Source organism: Hemicordylus capensis, chromosome 14 (assembly GCF_027244095.1).
Source record: "Hemicordylus capensis ecotype Gifberg chromosome 14, rHemCap1.1.pri, whole genome shotgun sequence".
In the NCBI taxonomy this organism is placed as follows: domain Eukaryota; kingdom Metazoa; phylum Chordata; class Lepidosauria; order Squamata; family Cordylidae; genus Hemicordylus; species Hemicordylus capensis.
This window is the reverse complement of record NC_069670.1, coordinates 6946330-6963389: the sequence shown is the minus strand read 5'-3', so window position 1 is coordinate 6963389 and position 17060 is coordinate 6946330. Positions and strand designations below refer to the sequence as shown.

Genomic DNA, 17060 nt, shown 5'->3' with positions numbered 1-17060 from the left:
ATGAGAGCAGAGTTCAGTCTATGGGAGAGGGACTGGGCCATCCCTAGAGGTGGACCTTGAAGGTAAGGGGCTTTGCTGTTTGCATCCTAGGGACTAGTGTGGTGGTCTGATCTAGGTTGCTGTCAAAATAGCCCTCCAGTCTTTTTGTAATGTGGCTGAATCCTGTTTCTCAGCCATGACTTGAGAAGAGTAAAATCTGCAGGCCGCTGGTTAATGGATGCCCGCCACAGAGATCTTTCTGATCTTGGATGTGCCGCCCCTCCTTTTTACTTTTCGGATCATGGCCGTTGTCAGAGTTGGTGCCCATATATTGCTCCTTCACGTGCTGCTTGTGTGAAACCAGCCATGGGAAAATAGGAACATAGGAAGTTGCCTTATACTGAGTCAGACCCTTGGTCCATCTCGCTCAGTATTGTCCATTTACCCAGACTGGCAGCAGCTTCTCCAAGTTTGCAGTCAGGAGTCTCTCTCGGACCTATCTTGGAGATGCCGCCAGGGAGGGAACTTGGGACCTTCTGCATGTAGATGCTCTTCAATTTTACTATGGCCCCCCATTTCCTAAGGGAGGGGACATCTTACAGGGCTCACATGTCTCCCATCCAAATGCAAACCAGCGTGGACCCTGCTTAGCACAGGAGACAGTTTTGCGTAACACAGGGGGCAATGCATGCCTGCTACCCCAAAACCAGCTCTCCACCCTTTGAATCCAGTCAGGGGCGCTGATCTCCTGAGTTTGTAAACATGTGCTTTTTTTTAGGGAACAAATTGTCATTCAGGGGGTATTCCTTTGCTTGTGATTCAGTAGGTCGCACACTTCTCATGGGTTACAACTGTGGCCAAAACTTGATTCATTCAGATATTTCTCTCTCTCTCGCAAGCACTGATCTGTCTAACCCTTCAGGATCCGTGGAAGATACGTAATGGCTCATAGCTGGGTGAAGTCCACATAAGGGGATGTTATTTCTGACATGGTTATGAAAGTCAGAAATCCATAACCATGAATTTCGGGGTGTGGGGGGTAGTGGTTTCCGCAGGTGGGCAATGGATTAGTGTTCCCTGCTAACTGGGCAGAGAGGCACCTTACTAAAGTGGGGATTCTCTTGTATTTAGCAGGGGGAGAGCAACCGGCCCGCTCCACCCCCAGCACAGTACCTCCAGTGACTGTTGCTGGTGTCTGTCTTCTGTTTCTTTTAGATTGTGAGCCATTTGGGGACAGAGACCTATCTTATTTATTTGTTATTTCTCTGTGTGAACCGCCCTGAGCCATTTTTGGAAGGGCGGTATAGAAATTGAATTATTATTATTAATAAATATTTCTTGTTGTTCCCTGTAAGTGGGATTCCCAGATGGTGTTGACTACCCCTCCCATGATCCGTAGCTGCAGTGGCCTCCTTGGGTTAGGGATTATGGGAATTGTAGTCCAGGCCATCTGGGAATCCCTCTTGCAGGGGAGCATTGGTGAGGACCTGTATGTACAAAGTTCATTTGAACATGGCTTATGTGGGAGTCACTTCTGCTTCCCTTCTCTTCTGGGTAGATTCATGATTGCTCACCCCAGCTCTTCTCCCACACTCCAGGCTTTTGTTGGATTGCTTCTGGACTACTAGTGACCTTCACTCGCTTTCTGATCAACATGAGTTGATTGCATCAGGGCTTCCTAACCTCGTGTCACCAGGTGTCATTGGAGGAGAGCTGGTCTAGTGGTAGCAGGCATGAATTGTCCCCTTAGCTAAGCAGGGTCTGCCCTGGTTGCATATGAATGGGAGACTTGATGTGTGAGCACTGGAGGAGATTCCCCTCAGGGGATGAAGCTGCTCTGGGAAGAGCATCTTGGTTCCCAGTTCCCTCCCTGGCAGCATCTCCAAGATCGGGCAGAGAGAGACTCCTGCCTGCAACCTGGGAGAAGCCGCTGCCAGTCTGGGTAGACGATACTGAGCTAGATGGACCAAGCGTCTGACTCTGTATATGGCAGATTCCTATCTACAACTCCCTTCAATAACCTTTGGCCGTTGTGGCTGGGGGTGATAGGAGTTGTAGTGCAGCATCTGGGGACTCAAGGTGGGGAACCTGGGCTATGGAAGCTTGCATTCTCCTCCTCTGTCGCAGGAACATAGGAAGCTGCCATATACCGAGTCAGACCATTGGTCGGTTTAGCTCAGTATTGTCTACCCAGACTGGCAGCGGCTTCTCCAGGGTCTCTTTCAGCCCTGTCTTGGAGATGCTGCCAGGGAGGGAACTTGGGACCTTCTGCATGCAAGCAGGCAGATGCTCTTCCCAGAGCAGTCCCACCCCCTAGGGGGATTATCTTGCTGTGCTCACACATGTAGTCTCCCATTCAAATGCAAACCAGGGTGGACCCTGCTTAGCAAAGGGGACATTTCAGGCTTGATACTGCAAGGCCAGCTCTCCTCCTCATACCTTAAGAGGCCCTGCTCCAAGTGCTCCTGCCAAATGAGACGAGGCAGGTGTCTACGAGGAACAGGGCCTTTTCAGTGGTGGCACTATGTCAGTGGAACAGCCTCCTCAGCAAGGCTTGCCTGGCGTTGTCACTTTGTTCTTTTAGATGCCAGATGAAGACCTTTCTGATCACCCAGGCTTTTAAAAATTGATTATTATTATTATTTACATGTTTCATATTGTATTTTATATGTTATACTGTAATTTGTGTTGTGTTGTGTTTTGAATTGAATGTTTTTAGTGTTGTGTTGTTGTGAGCTGCCCCGAGAACCGTTTTGTCACGGGGTGGCTAAGAAAGTTGATTATTAATCTAACCTCTTTGTCCAGTTTGCTTCTGGGGGAGGATTTTTAATGCTTATAGCACAAAACCTTAGGAACTGTTCCATATGTGGTGAAGCGTTAATGTAAAACACATGTTCTAGGCTGACTTTCTGTCTTGCTTTTCAGTATATAAAACGCAATCTGCGCACCACCATGCCACCCTCCTTTCTTGAAAAAATTGGGAAATATTGTGGTTCCTGCTGAATCAATAAGACAAAGTGGCCAGAACTCAAATGCGCTCTCTTTCCCCCCAGAATTTGCTGTGTGAGTCAATGACTCATGGATTCGGCATGGATAAATGTTCCTCTCCCGCTTAGCTTGAAAGGAATCGGCCAGAACAGCAAACTGAACAGGAAATGTATGGCCGCTGTGCTGTTAACCATGCCCAGTGGAAAAGGAGGGAGGTTATTGCCTGGCATGGAAAATTCAGCATCTTTTTGGCTAAGCTGGGAGTATAGACAAAGAGGCTGAAATGTTGCATCCAGCACTTCTGATCTTTGAATGTTCACCATCTTTGGTTACGTTTTGGACTTTGGATTTTGGTCGTCTTTTTTGAGTCGGAGGGAGTTGAGGTTTCATATGAGAACTTTATGGCGCTGGGGTGTCCTTCAAATTATGCCAGAGAAAGTTATCCACTGGCCACTGTGAAGTTTCAGATGCAGCCACCCAAATCGTTTCAACACCTCTCTAATGAGTTGCTGGAATGATTCAGCCACATCCCTAATTCTGATCTGTCCACAAATATGACACACACAACATTTCTGGTCGCCCTGGTAAGGATGACAAAAGGGGTGTTATAAACATGTTAGGAATCCTTTGATAAAAATGTGCACATAATTACAATAGTTTTAGCTCTTGCCCTTATAACCTTGTTTCATGGTCAGTGTGCAGAAGTGTTGGCTCAACAGTGTCGTGTCCTCTTTGAACAGACCCCTTTCTGTGGTTCAAAGGGTGTTTTGAATGAATGAGTGGAGCAAATGTGTGTTGACTTGGACCAGAAAGAACTTCTTCCTTTCCTTTGAAATTGTGCCAGTGACTATTTCAAGCCGTTGAATAATAACAAGCGGATTTTTTTCAACCAACCAACCAACCAACCCCTATAAAGCTACCAAATTAGTCCGAGAATTCAGCTTGCAGTGATGATGATGATGAATTCAGTTTCTATAACGCCCTTCCAAAAATGGCTCAGGGCAGTTGACACAGAGAAATAACAAATAAATAAGATGGATCCCTGTCCCCAAAGGGCTCACAATCTAAAAAGAAACACAAGATAGACACCAGCAACAGTCACTGGAGGGATGCTGTGCTGGGGGTGGAGAGGGCCAGTTGCTCTCCCCCTGCTAAATAAAGAGAATCACCACGTTAAAAGCTGCCTCTTTGCCACGTTAGCGGGGATGATGATGATGATTACTTATTATTAATTTATATACTTCATGACTCCAAGATTCTAGGTGGTTCATAACAATAAATACAATACAATAAAACAAACTATTGAAACAACAATGATTTAAAAGCATTCAAAGATTACTAAAAGCCAGGCTTTAAAAAAAAGTATCTTAAGGGCTCTTCTAAAGGCTGATGAAGATCTTAAGCCTCCAGTATCTACAGGGCATGCATTCTACAGCCCAGGAGCGACTATGGAGAAGGCCCGCTTCTGATACGCCGCTGAACAAGCTGGTGGCATCCAGAGACGGATTTCTCTCGATGACCTTAATGTGTGGTGGGGATCATGCAGAAGAAGGCGTTCTCCCAGGTAACCTGGTGCTGGGCAGGTTACCCCAGGACTGGGTTATTAGGGGCAGGTTGTGGGAGGAGAGCTGGTCTTGTGGTAGCAAGCATGAATCGCCTCTTAGATTTACTCGGATAGGCATTTGAATCGGAGACAACACGTGTGAGCCCTGTAAGACAGTCCTATTAGGGGATGGGACTGTTGCTCAGTGGAAGAGCATCTGCATACCCAGAATCCCTTCCTGGCTTCTGTAGATATGGTTGAGAAAAACTCCTGCTTGTAATCTTTGGAGGAGTCACTGCCAGGCAGTGTAGAGACGATACTGAGCTGGATGGATCGACTCGGTATGAGGTAGCTTACTGTGTGTCTAAACTCATAAGCACGGTCGTTATCAGCAGACTCTGACCCCAGTGAAACTGATGGCAATGTTTATATAATATTTATCATATTTCTGTACTGCCGGACGTGTTTATCCCTAGGGGGGTGTACATGTTGAAATACAAAAAATACAAAAACAGGATAAAATGATTAAAACAATTACGTTATAAAACCAATTAAAAATAATTGGAAGCCTGAGAAAACAGGTCTTAAGGGTCTCTTTAAAAACAGCCAGAGATGGAGAAACTCTGATTTTAATAGGTGCATTCTAGAGCCCTGGGGCAGCCACAGAGAAGGCCCGGCCCCGAGTAGCCACCAAGCGGGCCGGTGGTAGCCGTAATCAGACCTCCCCAGATAATCTTGATAGTGGGGGAGCATTCATAACAAAGGAACAACGTTCTCTTTGGATTGAATGTAGATACTTTCCCTACTTTAGTAATGCACTTTTTGTCAAACCTGGAACTATTTTGTTAAACCTGGGAGGATCCTTATACTTTATGCTGGTCTATGACTGTGATAAAGATTGATTGATTGAACCTGGGAGGAGAGCTGGTCTTGTGGTGATTGCTTGCTTGATTAAGCTTAGCGACCACATAGAGAGATTCTCTCCAGGATGATAATCTGTCTTCCACTTGGCCTTGAAGGTCTCTCAGTGGTGCATTCATGGCTGTCATAATCGAGTCCATCCACCTTGCTGCTGGTCGTCCTCTTCTTCTCTTGCCTTCAACTTCTCTCAGCATGATGGACTTCTCAAGGGAGCTGGGTCTTCACATAATGTGTCCGAAGTATGAGAGTTTGAGCCTGGTCATTTGTGCCTCGAGTGAAGATTCTGGATTGATTTGTTCTATGATCCATTGGTTTGTTTTCCTGGCTGTCCATGGTATCCTCAAAAGTCTTCTTCAGCACCAAAGTTCAAAAGCGTCAATGCTTTTTGCATCTTGCTTCTTCAAAGTCCAGCTTCCACATCCATAGAGTATCACAGGAAAAACCATGGTTCCAGTGATTCTAATCTTTGTAAGTGTAGACACGTCTTATGGTAGCAAGCATGAATTTGTTAAGCAGGGTCTGCCCTGGTTTGCATTTGAATGGGAGACTACATGTGTGAGCAATGTAAGATATTCCCCTTCGGGGATGGGGCCGCTCTGGGAAGAGCATCTGAGGTTCCAAGTTCCTTCTCTGGATACAGCTGAGAGAGACTCCTGCCTGCAGCCTTGGAGAAGCCGCTGCCAGCCTGTGTAGGCAATACTGAGCTAGATGGACCAAGGGTCTGACTCTGTATATGGCAGCTTCCTATGTCCCTAATTTGAGTGTTTCTTAACCCAGTGTTTTGAGGTCATGCATTTTTGTCTAACGTGATGCTTCTTGTATCATTTCAGATGTGGAAAGCAACAGCAGGCCACGCGATCACTCTCAGCCAGGAAGATGGAGGTGCAGACGACTGGGAAACAGACCCCGACTTTGTGGTACAGTTTGCAAACTGCATTTAAGTATTCGTCCAGCTACAAGTTTAAAACGAATCTTGACCTGAAGCGTTAAAATCAGTCCAAGCAATGTGGGAGAGGCTCAGCCAATGTTTGACAGGGGTTCTTTGGTGCCGGGAAGGGCAGTGAGTGATTGGCTTGTGCCAGTAATATAAAATCCAGCTTGGAGTTCTGTAGGAGGCAGGCATTTTTATTTTTATTTTTAATTAAGTTGAAGGACTTGCCTAATACTGGCAAAGGTTGGGATGTGAAAGTGAAATTTGTTAAGTTCAACGGTGACCGAAGGAAAGGGGTTGATGCGTTCAGGGGCAGTGGGAACGTAGCTTGAGATAAACGGCCATTTCTAGAGATGAATGACCTCAAAACGGTGGTACATCTCTGCTGGTAACCTCTAGGCTGGGTTACTGCAATGCGCTCTATGTGGGGCTGCCTTTGTGCATAGTCTGGAAACTGCAGTTGGTCCAGAATGTGGCAGCCAGGTTGGTCTCTGGGTCATCGGGAAGAGACCAGATCACTCCTGTGTTGAAGGAATTGCACTGGCTGCCGATAAGTTTCCAGGCAAAATACAAGGTGCTGGTGATTACCTTTAAAGCCCTAAACAGCTTAGGCCCTGGGTACTTAAGAGAACGTTGTCTTTGCCCACCGCCTGTTAAGATCATCTGGAGAGGTTCGTCTACGGTTGCCACCGGCTCGTCTGGCGGCTACTGGGGAACAGGCCTTCTCCGTTGCAGCCCCTGGACTTTGGAATGCGCAACCCTGTTGAAACAAGAGCCTCCCCATCTCTGGCAACTTTATAAAAGGCACTGAAGACACATTGATCCACCTAGGCTTTTAATTAGATTTATTTATAGTTTTAATACTTTTAATGTTGGTTTTTAAAATGATTTTAATGTTTTAAATGATTTTAATTGTAAACCGCCCAGAGATGCAAGCTTTGGGCGCCATAAAAATATTTTAAATAAACAAATAATATAAAAATAAAATAAATCACTGAGCAAAGAGGCACCTTTTAAAAGTGGTGATTCCCTTATATTTAGCAGGGGGCGATCAATTATTCCTATCCGACCCCAGCACAACATCCCTCCAGTGGTGGCTCCTGGTGTCTATTTTACATTTACTTTTTGATTGTGAGCCCTTTTGGGAGAGGGAACCATCTTATTTATGTTTTTATGTAAACCACTTTGAGCACTTTGGTTGAAAAGTGGTATATACATGCACCAGCGACGGCCATTTCTGGATATAAATGACTTTAAAACAGGGGTGCGTGTGCTGGTCACCTCCAGACGTGACTACTGCAAGGTGCTCTACGTGGGGCTGCCTTTGTACGTAATTCGGAACCGGCAGTTGGCTCAGAATGCAGCAGCCAGGCTGGTCTCCAGAGTTGCCCAAAGAGATCATATGACACCCATTTTACAAGAACTATACTGCCTGCCACGAAATTTCCGGGCGAAATATAAAGTGCCGGTCATTACCTATAAAGCCCTAAACGGCTTTGGGTCCGAGGTCTTGAAGAGAATGCCGTCTTCTTCATCAACCCCGCCGGCTATTAAGATCATCTGGGGAGGTCGAGTTTCTGTTGCCACCGGCTGAGTTGATGGCGACTCGAAACTGGGCCTTTTCTAGAGTTGCCCCGGGTCTCTCGAAGGTGCTTCCTAATGAAATGAGGCAGTTCCCCCTTCTCTGCATGTTTTGAAGGAGGACTTGAAAACATACCTGTTTAGCCAGGCGTTTAGTTTATCGTTTTAAAGCTTTGGAGTTTTTATTTGTATTTTTAAATGGTTTTGCTCCTGTCCTGAATAAATAAATAATGAATTTGTAGTAGTTGTAGTGCTTGCTTTAGTTTTTTGTTTGTTTGGTTTGGTTTGTTTATAACTGTGGGCCACCTACCTCAGAGGAGCGGCGTGCACCTAAATTGGGGCCCAAGCGATCTCTCTACTGATGGTAGATCCCGGGAGAGCATAGAGCATCCCCCGGTCTGTCCCATCGGAGTTCAGGGATGAGGGAGGACCTTAAAGCCTCTTTGACTCCTCGACTGTGGTTCCGCTGTCACGGCTGTGTAACCTTCTCTCGCCTTCCTTTACAGAATGACGTCAGTGAAAAGGAACAGCGTTGGGGCGCGAAAACGGTGCAAGGCTCTGGTCATCAAGAACACATCAAGTAAATAGCCTCTTTCGTTGCTTTAAAACTGTGGCTCTGCTAAACAACCGTGATAGTTTCGGGTACATTGCAAGCCTTTTAACACAGTCATATGAGGGGGCGGTGTTCCCTCTCAGGCGCACATGTGCACGCACTCACAAGTTTTAAAAATATTTGTTCAGTTAGTTTTAGATCCTGCTCAGGTTGAATCAGGAAGGCCTCTATCTGAATGCACCTGTGTGCATCATAAGAACATCAGAAGAGCCCTGCTGGATCAGGCCCAAGGAGGCCCATCTAGTCCAGCATCCTGTTTCACACAGTGGCCAACCAGATGCCGTTGGAAGCCACAGGCAGGAGTTGAGGGCATGCTCTCTCTCCTGCTGTTACTCCCCTGCTACTGGTATTCAGAGGCATCCTGCCTTTGAGGCTGGAGGTGGCCTCTAGCCCTCCGACTAGTAGCCGTTGATAGACTTCTCCTCCATGAAGTTATCCAAACCCTTCTTAAAGCCATCCAGCTTGTTGGCTGTCACCACATCTTGTGGCAGAGAATTCCACAAGTTGATTATGCACTGTGTGAAAAAGTACCTCCGTTGGTTGGTCCTAAATCTCCTGGCAATCAATTTCATGGGATGACCCCTGGTTCTAGTGTTAGGTGAGAGGGAGAAGAATTCCAGCTGGTCTTGTGGTAGCAAGCATGACTTGTCCCCTTAGCTAAGCAGGGTCCACCCTGGTTGCATATGAATGGGAGACTTGATGTGTGAGCACTGGAAGATATTCCCCTCAGGGGATGGAGCAGCTCTGGGAAGAGCATCTAGGTTCCAGGTTCCCTCCCTGGCAGCATCTCCAAGACAGGGCTGAGAGAGATTCCTGCCTGCAAACTTGGAGAAGCCACTACCAGTCTGTGTAGACAATACTGAGCTAGATGGACCTATGGTCTGACTCAGTATATGGCAGCTTCCTATGTTGACCTGAGTTCAAATCCCTGTTCAGCCATGATACTAGCTCGGTGACTCTGGGCCAGTCACTTCTCTCTCAGCCTAGCCTACTTCACAGGGTCCTTGTGAGGAGAAACCTGAGTATGTATACTCAGCCGCTCTGGGCTCCTTGGAGGAAGAGCAGGATATAAATATAATAATGATATAATAACAACAACGACATCTGAATCAGGCTTACGTTATTCATAGTTCTGTAATGAGAACTCAGCAGACCTAAAGTGGAACCTCTGACTGGTTAAAAAACATAGTCTGGTAGGCCCCAGGTGTATTCAGGTATTTAACTTATCTGAAGAGTATCATTTGAACAAAAGGATCTTTTTAAAATACTGAGCCAGACCACTGGGCCACCTATTTTATTCAGGGGCAAAATTTTTACTCATTGGGCTGTGTTGGTACATTACTCATCGGGGTTTTTTTTACTCGTCAGGCATCATTTTTCACTCGTCACCTGGGATGTAGCAACCATTGACCGAACGGGTCCAAAGGACCCGGGCCACCACACCCCTGGGGCCACCTCTGGTGCCCCAGCCACGCCCCTGCATCTCCTGTCTGATGAAGGGGTGTGGCCAAACGGGGCCATGTGGCCCCTGTTCTCAAACTGCTTCAGTGGCCAGAGCTGGGTTTCCAGCATGGCCGGTAGTGCCTTTCCCTTCTTGGAAAGGCAGAGAGACGTGTTCCCGGCCAGGCTGTGAACCTAGCAGCGGCTGAAACTCCTCACAAGCGGAGTCACAGGGGTGCATCAGACGCAGGAGGTGTGGATGGCGTGTCAGGGGCCATGGCAGTGGGCTGAACTGGGGCCGGCACTGGCTTCGCTGTGCCACTGTGCCGTCACAGACCAGTAGACTAGTGGATTTCCTGAGCCCTGCTCTTATTTATATTATAGATGTATTTACCGCCTTTCAATAAGTATTTTCAGGGCAGTTCACGGAATAGAAGAAAATAAACATTACCAGAAAAATGCACAATACAATGACCACAATAATAAAGCAGCAAGATAAAAATAGCAGCCGAGCCTCTAGCCTAGAACTGTCTACTCTGACTGGCAGCAGCTCCGTCACAGGGCTGCCAGCCAGTCCCAGGCGGGGCCCAGGGCTGCCATAAAGGCTCATAGGGCACAAAGGATTCACCAGGGTTGCTGGGATGAAAAAACTGAAACAACATGTTTTGAGCACGCTTTAGAGTTGAGAAACTGGTTTCCCTACTGTACTCTGTGTTGCCACAGTCATCTGCTTCTGCGAAGGGCATGTTAAAACACTGGCGTTAAAGTTTGATTGCATAGTTTCCAGTGTTTGTACAACTGTCCCAGATAGTGGACCCTCCCTAGACTAGTGCAAAGTGTATGACTGGAAAGTTGGAGAAAAACAGGAAGTATTTTTGTTATCTACTGGGAATGGTGTAGGAGGAACGAGAACCGAGTCATTTTCTGATCGATTGATATTGTATGAAATGTCTGCAAAAAAAAAAAAAAGAATTCACTACTGAATTCATTAAGCCAGGCAGGTCAGAGAGCAGAGCTGGTCTTCTGGTTGCAAGCATCAATTGCCCACTTTGCTAAGCAGGGTCTGCCCTGGTATGCATTTGAATGGGAGACTCAATGTGTGAGCTCTGCAAGATATTCCCCTTCGGGGATGGGGCCACACTGGCAAGAGCGTCGAGGTTCCAAGTTCCTTCCCTGGCAGCATCTCCAAGATAGGGCCGGGAGAGACTCCTGCCTGCAACCTTGGAGACGCCGCTGCCAGTTTGGGTAGACAATACTGCGCTAGATGGACTGAGGGTCTGACTCAGTAGAAGGTAGCTTCCTATGTTCCTGTGTCTGGTATGGGGAAACAGTAACCCTTGACATTACAAGTCATTGGCCTGGCCACATCAGAAATGCCAGCTGACATCCTAACTAACAAAGTTCGCACATGAGGATGCAACCTCTTTAGTCACCCTCTGCATGAACTGTTTATTATTCATTCATTCATTCATTCGATTTCTATACTGCCCTTCCAAAAATGGCTCAGGGCGGTTTACACAGAGAAATAATAAATAAATAAGATGGCTCCCTGTCCCTAAAGGGCTCACAATCTAAAAAGAAACATAAGACAGACACCAGCAACAGCCACTGGAGGTATGCTGTGCTGGGGTCGGATAGGGCCAGTTACTCTCCCCCTGCTAAATAAAAGAGAATCACCACGTTAAAAGGTGCCTCTTTGCCCAGTTAGCAGGGGTCTACGGGGTCTCTGTTGGGCTACACAGTGAAACTTTCCAGCTCTGTCTGTCCTCCTCCAAGAAGTTCTCTGTAAGAGAGGAAACTTATATCTGCAGTGATAGATAGGTAGACTTTATTACGGCTGTTGACCAGTATATATATCCAAAAACAACAGTAATATCATACATATTACAGTAGTAGTCGATAGCAAATAGCATTACGCTTTCAGCTGCAATAATAGTGTTCTCAAATTACTCAGCAGCATTAGTCCAAGCTTGTTTTTGAATATGGATAACAGCTGAACAGAACTTTGCAACATGATATGCAATGTTGAATTGGCAGTCTGACAATAGTGTAAATTGAAGCATCATTTTTTTGGGGCGACTTAGATAGTGTATTACAATATTAGACTTTGGTTTTGGGGATTGCAGATTTCTGTTCCTTCTCCCTCACAGCAGCAGGGGAAGAATTTGAGTAATGTGTTTTGCTGTTTTTATATAGGTTTTTAGAGAAGTGAGAAATAGAGATGTAGTCTTTTTATATTTAAATTTAATATGTGTACTTTTGATTGTGTATTTTTAAAATTGTGTGTTTTAATTATGCTGTAAACCGCCTTGGGATTATTTTAATGGAAGATGGTATAATAATAATAACAACAGCAGCAACACCATTGACAATAAAATTCAGCCATCCCAGGTCCTTGGGAGAGACTTGATGTCTGGATAAAACAAACCAGTCAATAACACCTGTCTGACTGTGTAAATAAATAATAATAATAATAATAAATTTTTAAAAAACAACTTTATTTGTTAGCCACCCCATAACAAATTGTTCTCTGGGCAGCTTACAACGCAGGATTAAAACGTACAATAAAAACATCTAGCACATTAAATCATAACAGACAAAATGGGGCGGAGGAGAGAACATACAAAATACAATAGAAAGCAGTTTAAAAACTCATTTTAAAATTAGTTAAAAATCAAATCTGAAAATCAACATTTAAAAGGCCTGGGTGAACAAAAGGGTCTTAACATGGTATCTAAAAGAGCAAAGTGATGAAGCCAAGTGAACCTATATCGAGAGTACAGTGGTCCCTCGACTTACAAACTACTCGACATAAGTATTTTTCGAGTTACAAATGGCAGTTTTAGATCCGGTTTTAGATGCATTTTTTTCGACTTACAAATTTTTAGATGGGGTTTCCTCGACTTACAAATTTTTAGATGGGGTTTCCTCGACTTACAAATTTTACATGCGGTTTCCTTGACTTGCCTGCCTGTTTACTGCCTGTTTATTCTTGAAAAGAAATGTTCCTGTGCAGTTTGCAAGCCTTACTGGGGGTCTGGGTCTTTTTTCTAGGCTCCAGAACGCATTAATCCGTTCCCAATGCATTCCTATGGGAAACCGCTTTTTGACTTACGAATTTTTCGACTTACAAATGTGCATTCGGAACGGATTAATTTCGTAAGTAGAGGGACCACTGTATATAAATTAATTTGTGTGTGTTTATTTATTGACAGGAAGGATTCTGAAATGAGTGTATAGTTACTGTGTGTTGCTGAAGTATAGGATGGGCTTTTGGTTAATTCTGATCCTCTCTTCCCAAATGCACTTAAGAATGGTTAGAGCAGAAATGACACGAGCAGGAAGAGCTAGATCAAAGTGGCATCTTTAATGCTCTCTGCTCACTTTCCCTGATCTCTCTTCAAAAGCATCCATCAGCTGAGAGAGAATGTTTCCCAGGAGCACAAGTCCCTCAAGGAGAAAGAGCTTCAAACGGGGCCAAAGGCTTCCCATGGGTATGGTGGCAGGTTCGGTGTGGAACAAGACCGGATGGACAAAGTAAGTGCGGAAGATTCTGCATGGCTTTGGGGGACTATATGGGCTCGATTTGTTGTGAGGTTTTCTTGGATCTTGTCCTCTCTCTCTCTCTTTTCTGCATTTGAAGATTTTCTCTTGATGGAGATGCTTGCTTCGCTGGATTTCGTGCACCTTAATTCAGAAATCTGACCATCTCTAAATGTTGTTCTTTAGTTTATAGCGCCATTAGGGGAGTCGGTCATTTGCCAACTTAAGTCAAATAAGTCAAAATGGCCCCTCGCCTGCTGTGTGCGTGCAGCGCGAATCTGGATGTTCACCAAGAACTGAATGAAACCTTGCAAAACGTAACACATACCAATTAGCTCAAAGGCAGCAGGTGAGGGGCCATTTTGACTTATTTCTGTCGGGTGACCTCTTTCCAGGTGGGACAGCAAGCTGCAGAGGGAGGGAGAGATTGGCTAGAATTGTCTCTCCTCCTGTACAGCATCAATCTGGATGTCTGCCCATGTATTTGGGTTCGAGTTGCCTTTAACCCCAATTTATCCTAAAGGTGTAAATTAACACCCAAATTAGGTTTTTTGTATAATATAGTATAATGTGTGTGTGTCTTTTAGTCAGCTGTTGGTCATGAATATCAGTCGAAGCTTTCTAAGCACTGCTCCCAAGTGGACTCGGTGAAAGGTTTTGGCGGGAAGTTTGGTGTACAAGTCGATCGGGTTGATCAGGTAAGCAAACTTTTGCATTCGCAGAATTCGCCTTCAGTTGTTGCCTTTCTCCTTTTGCATTGCTGCAAGCCCTTCTGCTGTGTGTAGATACTGTATTTACCTGAATCCAAGACTAGTTCTCTTCCAAGTTTTTTGGATATTAGAAATCAAGAGGCCATCTTAAATTCAGAGTCCTGTTCCTTTCAAGGCAATGCAGATATAACCTGTATTTTAACCTCTACTTCTTAAGGGGGTTGTCTTAAGAACAGCCCTGTTTTACAGTTTTTTAATGGCTGTACTGTTTTAACTTTTGTTGTTTTTGTTTCAACTAATTTTTTAATTAGTTAAATTAACTTTTCTGTTGTCACTTACTTTGCTTTGTTGCAGACCGGCCAGAGACGCAAGTTCTGGGCGGTATACAAATATGTTAAATAAATGAATAAATAAAATCTTATGAGACTTATTTTTTATGCAGTCTGCTGTAGGATTTGAATACCAGGGGAAAACAGAGAAACATGCTTCTCAGAAAGGTAAGTGTGTGTAGATTCTGCCCTTCCTCACCCCCACCAACAAATGCCGATACAATACAAAATGCCAGGCACAATACAAAATGCTGGTTATTGCCTTTTAAAGTCCTGAAACGCTTAGGACCAGGGTTACTGAGAGAGCGCCTTCTTCTGCATGATCCCCACTGCATGTTGAGGTCATCTGGAGAGCGGCCCCTTCCCCTCAGGGGAATATCTTCCAGTAGATATTCACATGTAGTCTCCCATTCAAATGCAAACCAGGGCAGTCCCTGCTCAGAAAAGGGGCTGAATGGGGTTACAGCAATTGGGTGAAAATAGCTTTGGGCCATGCTCCAGAAAGCTCAGGCAAACCCCAGGGGCTTTTATTTGGCCAGAACTTCTGACCACATCCCAAGCTGCCTTTGAAAGTCCTTGAAGTTTCAAAAGTTTCTTGTGCGACACAGAGGGGGGGTGTTCAAATATCCAGAGTACTGCTGAGTATTCAGAATTTGCTGAGCAATGAACTTGCTCTCAACCCCAAATCGGGGTGGGTGGGTAAAAAATCAGCTTGCAGTCTTGAGGATTTGGCCTTTGTGCTCTCACAGAGCCAGAAAGGAACTGGAGGCACCAAAGAGAATTTTAGGCCCGTGTTGTAGCTTCTCCTGTGACTGCTTCATATGGTAGTGCTGAGAACAATTCTTATGGGGTGGCTGACAAATAAAGTTGCTGTTGTTGTTGTTGTTGTTGTTGTTAGGTTATTTTATTTTATTATCTTTTTATCTGACCTCTGGCTGAATTAGAGCGCATACATTGTATTTGTAAAGGAATTGTGTGTGTGTGTGTCTTGTGTGTTTTTATTTAACGTTTTAGTGCTGTGTTGTGAGCCGCCCTGAGAACAACTTGTTATGAGGCGGCGAATGATAAATTTATTTGTTACTATTTCAGCAGAAATTTCCAAAGTGGTTTACGCAGCAAAACAAACAAACAAAAGGGTTCCCTGCCCCCAGGGGACTCACAACCGAAAAACAAGGCAGATCTCAGCAATCGCCACTGGAGGGATGCTGTGCTGGGGCCGGATAGGGCCAATTGCTCTTCCCTTGCTAGATACAAGAGAATCCTCAATTTGGAAGGTGCCTCTTTGCTCAGCAAGGGTTGGCATAACAATAATATCCTGGGGTGTGTCTGAGGTTGGTCTGTCAGGCACACATTGTCCAAGGGAGCACAACTAACTCTCTCCCTGCTTAGAATTATCCTGGTGGACACCGCTGAGATTTGACCGCAATTGTGTCTGGCTGTGCTCTGTCCTCAGACTACTCAAGTGGGTTTGGTGGAAAATACGGCGTGCAGGCTGACCGGGTAGACAAGAGCGCGGTGGGATTTGATTATGAAGGGAAAACGGAGAAGCATGACTCGCAGAAAGGTGGGTTGTGTTCATTACCCTCTGTCCATTTTTGATGATGTAACTGTGGATATTGTCGCCAATTTGTAAAATATTCCAATTTTCTCTGCAGAAAACGGCACAGAGACTTAATTTTTCACGTGCCACAAATTCACTGGACTCACTAATATTTTGAAGATGATTTCATTCGTATTCAAGAATTAAATTAAATACTTTAAAAATATTTTTAATTATCGTTCCGCCTAGTGCAGAGGACTGGGGGTGTATCTAGTTCTAATGCAGAGTGCCCAGTGGTTGTATCCCATTTGACACTTCAGTCAGTGAATGAATATGCATGTGTGAACGATTCCTAGTCAAGTTGCCATGGACAGAAATTGTATAGTGTCTTACTCTGTACTATTATGAATGCATTCTCTCTCTCTCTCTCTCTCTCTCTCTCTCTCTCTCTCTTAAACTCCCATCTCCAGATTATTCCAAAGGTTTTGGTGGTAAATATGGTGTCGACAAGGACAAAGTGGACAGAAGCGCTGTTGGGTTTGAATACCAGGGCAAAACCGAAAAACATGAATCTCAGAAAGGTGTTTACTTTCATTTTATTCAATGACCTTCTGCGCAAGTGACCCTCTTTAAACTTGACCTGTCAATGTAATCAAGGATCCTTGTGTGAACTGAGACCTTCAAGTATTAGAATAGTATGAGCTGTTTTTTTTTGGGGGGGAAACCCCTCTCTAAACTGTTCATAATATCATACAAACTATTTGCTTAAGGAGAGCCTTCGTAAGGCTTGGTACATCAAGCTCACTTCACAGCACTCAAGGTCCTTCATATTCTTAAACTCTCATTTTATTTCTTGTGTCGGGCAGGACAGCTGGATGCTGTAACTCGAGTGGGCACACTTGGCCCTCCGACCCTGGTTCGACTACGAGTCCCATCATTCCC

The 17060-nt window shown here is 45.0% G+C and overlaps 1 protein-coding gene across 4 annotated transcripts in view; it reads left to right on the top strand.

The window, feature by feature from the left end:
• Positions 1–17060, top strand: part of CTTN (cortactin) — a 30720-nt gene that overhangs the window by 873 nt on the left and 12787 nt on the right. For all 4 annotated transcript variants that reach the window (XM_053278738.1, XM_053278737.1, XM_053278736.1 and 1 more), the window contains exons 2-8: positions 6262–6348; positions 8450–8523; positions 13404–13533; positions 14127–14237; positions 14692–14746; positions 16032–16142; positions 16589–16699. In XM_053278738.1, coding sequence (XP_053134713.1) covers positions 6262–6348; positions 8450–8523; positions 13404–13533; positions 14127–14237; positions 14692–14746; positions 16032–16142; positions 16589–16699 — 679 coding nt within the window. The remainder of the gene's footprint in view (positions 1–6261; positions 6349–8449; positions 8524–13403; positions 13534–14126; positions 14238–14691; positions 14747–16031; positions 16143–16588; positions 16700–17060) is intronic.